Here is a 5,132-nt window from a genome sequence, read left to right on the forward strand (position 1 = left end):
GGCGCGCGCTGACCACCCGCAGGCGCCTGCGTAACAATAAAGAACCTCTTGCTGATTGCATCCAGTGGCAGTGTTGGATTCTTGGGTAAGGGGATCCGCGGGTCTTTCAGGAGCAGCTGGACTTTCCATGTACTCCTGGTAGAAGGGAAGTTGGTACCATCACTTTGGGGAACAGCTATGGCCCAAAAAGTCCTCAAATAGATATTTACTGAAGAGAAGTGAAAACACAGCCCAACAAATGACCCATACAAAAATGTTTGTTGTGGGCTTATTCAGATTTGCCACAAACGGGAACCGACCTAAATGTCCATTTAGGTAAAGAATAGGTAAACAATTAATGGTATGTAAGGAATCTTACTCTGCAGTAGAAAAGAATGAACCACTGACTGATACACACAAAAATAGGATGGATTGCTAAAATCTATAGTCACTGACAGAAGCCAGGTCCTTCCTTCCAAATGCTGTATGATTCCATTTAGATGAAATTCAAGAACAGAAAAAAAAACGAAGCTTGATTGAAAGTAGAAAGGCGGTTTCCTCTAGGGAGGACAGTTTGACCAGAGAAGGTCACAAGGGGACTTCCTGGGGTTAAGTAAATGTTTTCAATTTTGTTTGGGTGGTGATTACATGGGTATATAAAATTCTCAGACTCATTGAAATGAGCATATAGACACTGTGCATTGTTTTGTAAAGAAGTTATATTTCAATAAAAAGAACCAATATACGGGCGCCTGGGTGGCTTAGTGGGTTAAGCCTCTGCCTTCGGCTCAGGTCATGATCTCATGGTCCTGGGATGGAGCCCCACATTAGCCTCTCTGCTCGGCAGGGAGCCTGCTTTTCCCTCTCTCTCTTTGCCTGCCTCTCTGCCTACTTGTGATCTCTGTCTGTTAAATAAACAAATAAAATCTTTAAAAAAAGAACCAAGATAAATAAAATAACCCATACATGGAGAAGTGTGCACCTGAATAATTACAGAGCGGGGTGAATTGTCACATACTGGAAACACCCAAGTAACCAGCACCAATATGAAAAAACAGGACATTACCCACATACCAGGCCACTTCTGTACCTTCCCCCTGTCTCTACCACCCTCGGTAAGCACTATCCTGACATCATTTGAACAGAATAGTTTTCTCTGCTTTTGTACTCTGTACAAACAGAATCAATTAGCATGTACTCTCATAGCTGGCTTCTTTCATATAATCTTACCTTTGTGAGATTTATTCCTATAATTAAGTGTAGCTGCCGAGGTCTTTATTCTGAGAGCTGTATTCCATTTTGTATAATCATCTCATTTGTATATATTTAGCCTTTCAGCATAGTCTTTGTCGCTTCCTAGTCTTGGGTGGTTGTCAAAAAGGTTGGGACTATGCTGTAATCACAGCAGACAGACCACAGCTGTTCTGTAACAATTAAAAAATATAAATAAATTTCTGCAACACCTACAGAACATTGGACAAATTAATTTTCTCTGTACACATTTTATTTTACTGTGGTTCACTTTTGTTTATTGAGGTATAATTTTTTTCTGCAATAAAATGCATAGATCAGTCTGGTGTGTCTTGAGAGTTATAAATATCCAAGGAACAAAACAATATATAAAATATTTCCTTCACCTCAGAAGTCCCCTTGTGCCTCCCTCCAGTCAAACCTCTCCTCTTGGAGATAACTATTTTCTGATAGTTGGACCATCCTGGACTCCTAAAAAACTCTTTTCTCACAATATAACATGGATGTTAGATGTCACTAAATTGATATACTCTCTTCAGGAAGAGAAAATAAATAGGTGATTAAAAGCTGCAGTTGACTGAATCCCAGTCATAAATCAGCACATTGATGCCAAGCAAATCAGACACAGACTTCCTCGCTATGAAAATAGGAAGCTATTGAGCTACTGTTTCTAGTGAAACTTCTGAGCCACAGCTGCTGCTGCAGAAAGCTGAAGAGATATTTGCAATTTTTGAGTGGCTATATTTTTGATATAAGAAAATAAGAATGCATAGTCTGGTGAATTTGATCTTGTTTCAACTGGAGGGTGCAATATTCAAAAGCAAGATTTTTCTAACACTCTTACTATTGGTTGCTGTTAGACACGTGCTGCTGGTCACATTTTGTCAATCACAAAACTTGCTGTGATAGCATTAAAAAGACAAGGAACTTTATCCAGTGGAAATTTCCTCAGAACCCATGCCTTGGAGTGCATGAAGAAAAGTTATGACAATTGAGGGTGAATAGTTTTCGCTTCTTGTCTGGAAGAAATTTCTGTGAGTATATTTTATTGTAGACTTTGGCTGGAGATAAAAAAAAAAAAAAAGCACACACTGTACAAAAAGATGGATGACTACTTGTCCTTAGAAGTCACCATAATCATAAGTAATTGTATTTGTTTTGGAAACTTACCAGTCCATCATAGATGCACTGGCTAAAGATGGCAAATGGTTGCATCCTTAATATCCTACAATTCAACTTAATTCATATACATGTCCAGATATAATGGTTGCGAATTAAATTACAAAAAGACTAAATAAACAAGTTAGACTCCATCCCCACCATGTAAACAAGCCACACATGACACAAGCCCACGGGTATTTCCTGTTGTGGCACAGAAGTTTCTTACAGCTCAGTAACAGTGTGTGCACCCTGTGAGGCACAGGGCAGGCATTTAGATCTGAATTTGAGGCAGAGCACAGCACATTTCACTCAGAGGAAGTGCTCCAACATGCTACTCCTTAGCCTGCTGAGAGCAGTGATAGCCTCCCTCTGCCTTGGTAAGGCTAGTAAGGATGGCCACAGACATAGATTCAAGCTCCTCTGAGTCCTGAGTCCGGGGCTAGAGGCAGGTGGGATTATTATTGTCTGGTGGGGTATAGGAAGGGAAATAATGGTCAGGGAAATCAGAACTCTCAGTCCTACATGAGTTCCTTAAAACCCTAGAGATACTACCAGAGGAATCAGCCTCATTCTCTCTCTTTTCTTTTTGCAGGATCCAGCATGGCACAGAATGTCACTCAAGCCCAGCCTGCCATCTCTACACTGGAGAATGAGACTGTGACCCTGGATTGTGTATTCGAAGCTAGTGGATCGACTTATTATTTATTCTGGTACAAACAACTACCAAGTGGGGAAATGATTTTCCTTATTCTTCAGGAGTCATACATGGAGCAGAATGCAACAGAGGGTCGGTATTCTCTGAACTTCCAGAAATCAGACCATTCCATCAGCCTCACCATCAGAGCATTACAGCTTGCGGACTCAGCAGTGTATTTCTGTGCTCTGAGAGACACCACAGTGATGCAGCACCAGAGGGAGCCCCACAAAAACCTCAGATCTCCACAGGAGGTATCCCCCAGCTCTGAACACCTGGGGAGTGGCGAGTGGAAGGAAGAAACAGGGGCTGCACTTAATGGGGGTGGGGATTCTGAGGTGGATGCTTCACTGGAAGGAAAATACTATTTCTCTGGCTCAGAGAGCATATGGAACAGTGTCATTCAACAAAAGCATCTTTATCTTCAATTCTTTACCTTGCAGTAGATCATTTAGCAACAGATTAAAAGGAATTTGTTGGTGATGATTACATTAAAATGGAAGACCCCAAATCTAAATGGTTTCCTTGTTTCAATCCGTAGTGCCAAACGCAGTCATATGGTGCCTAAATCTGTCTTGGGGTTGGAAAGGGGGTCTCTAGGAGGCTTCATTTGAAGGATCCAATGTCTTCCACAACCTAAAGCTAAATGTGCTTCTCTGTCATGGATATACTTGTGCTCTGCAGAACGTCCCCTCCTTATGCCCTCTTCTGGTCACTAACTGCTCTTCCAGAGAAACCACAATCCCATAGATAGATTCATTTTGCCTGGTTTTGAACTTTATATAAATAAAAGACTCAAGTTTGTGTTTTTTCTATCCCATCTGGATTCTTCTCTTAGTACTCTATTTCTGAGATTCAGCCATACTGTGTATAGTCTAGTTTTTTTGGTTTTGTTTTGTTTTTGTTTTTGTTTTTGTTTTAATCGCCGTGTGATTACATTACAGGTTAGCCATCTGCTTAAATGGTTATTTGGATTTTTCTAGTCCTTGGCTATTACGAGTAGTGTAGCATGAATATTCTTATAGTGTTCTTTGGTGAACATAATTACATACTGCTTTTGGGCATATATGTTGGAATTTCTGGATGATTCCTATAACTGTAGGCTCCACAGAGTAAGGAAGACTGCATGTATTACATGTACAGAATACTTGGCACATAGTGGCTCCATATTAAGTATTTGTTGTTTGAAGAAGAATAAATTGATAACATCAACAGATAAAGAGTTTCTAGACTTTGGATGCATATGATAAGTATGGGTTAATTATTTCTTGTATTTGTCCATTTCTATGACCATGAGAACACTCCTTCTGTTTGCCATAAATTCCCTTTCTTTTCCTACAGATTTTTCTCACATGACACTGTTTTCCAGGTTTGTAATTTAGATGGTCTCTAATTGTTAGCATAGATGCGGGCATCTTCATCACCTGAGTGAGGATATAGAAAGGCATATATCTTTTTCAGTTTCTTGTGGCCTAGATGCCTCTTATATATGTGTGTGGATTCTTCTTGGTTTAGGCTAGTGTTTTATCCCTTCTCTGGTTTGATCTCCTGGGTTTTTATCTTAGGATTTGAACCTTAATATTTACTGTGGCTGGAAATAGGAGTCCTATAAAACTAGGGGTGATGATGGCAGGGGGTGTGTGGTCTAGGCTGAAAGAAAATCACAGCTAACTCAGTTCTCTCTGTGTCCCCATATTTTTCAATTTCATCCTGATTTCTGGACCATAAATGAAATGACCTTTATACTACAGGTGTTCTCCACACAATAGATAGCGTCCTTGTATATAATTGTATTGTCTCAAACTGTCTATTGCCCTTTGTCTTTACTCTTGCCATCGTGTGTTCTACTTCACTGTATATTTTTTCTTTCAAGTCTAGTGACCTAGTTGATTTACTTAGCTTTTGGGTAGACATTCCTGTTATTGGATGTCTTAATCTAAGACTTAAGGAAATGAGCTTGTTTTTCTAATTTCCTGATGCTGATTCCAAGTGCTGAATTATTTCAATCAAGAATACTTTAAAGCTCCTAGATTCTTAGCCCTTAATA

At 39.8% G+C, this 5,132-nt stretch overlaps 1 gene segment (V, D, J or C); it reads left to right on the plus strand.

Annotated features, from left to right (window-relative positions):
- Window positions 1-2,646: 2,646 nt before the first annotated feature.
- LOC132015211 (T cell receptor alpha variable 19-like) lies at window positions 2,647-3,587 on the plus strand. The segment is given in 2 exon segments: window positions 2,647-2,768; window positions 2,984-3,587. Coding segments are annotated over 2 exon segments (597 nt in total).
- The last annotated feature ends 1,545 nt before the right edge of the window (window positions 3,588-5,132 follow it).

The sequence above is a fragment of the Mustela nigripes genome, chromosome 1 (assembly GCF_022355385.1).
Source record: "Mustela nigripes isolate SB6536 chromosome 1, MUSNIG.SB6536, whole genome shotgun sequence".
NCBI lineage: Eukaryota > Metazoa > Chordata > Mammalia > Carnivora > Mustelidae > Mustela > Mustela nigripes.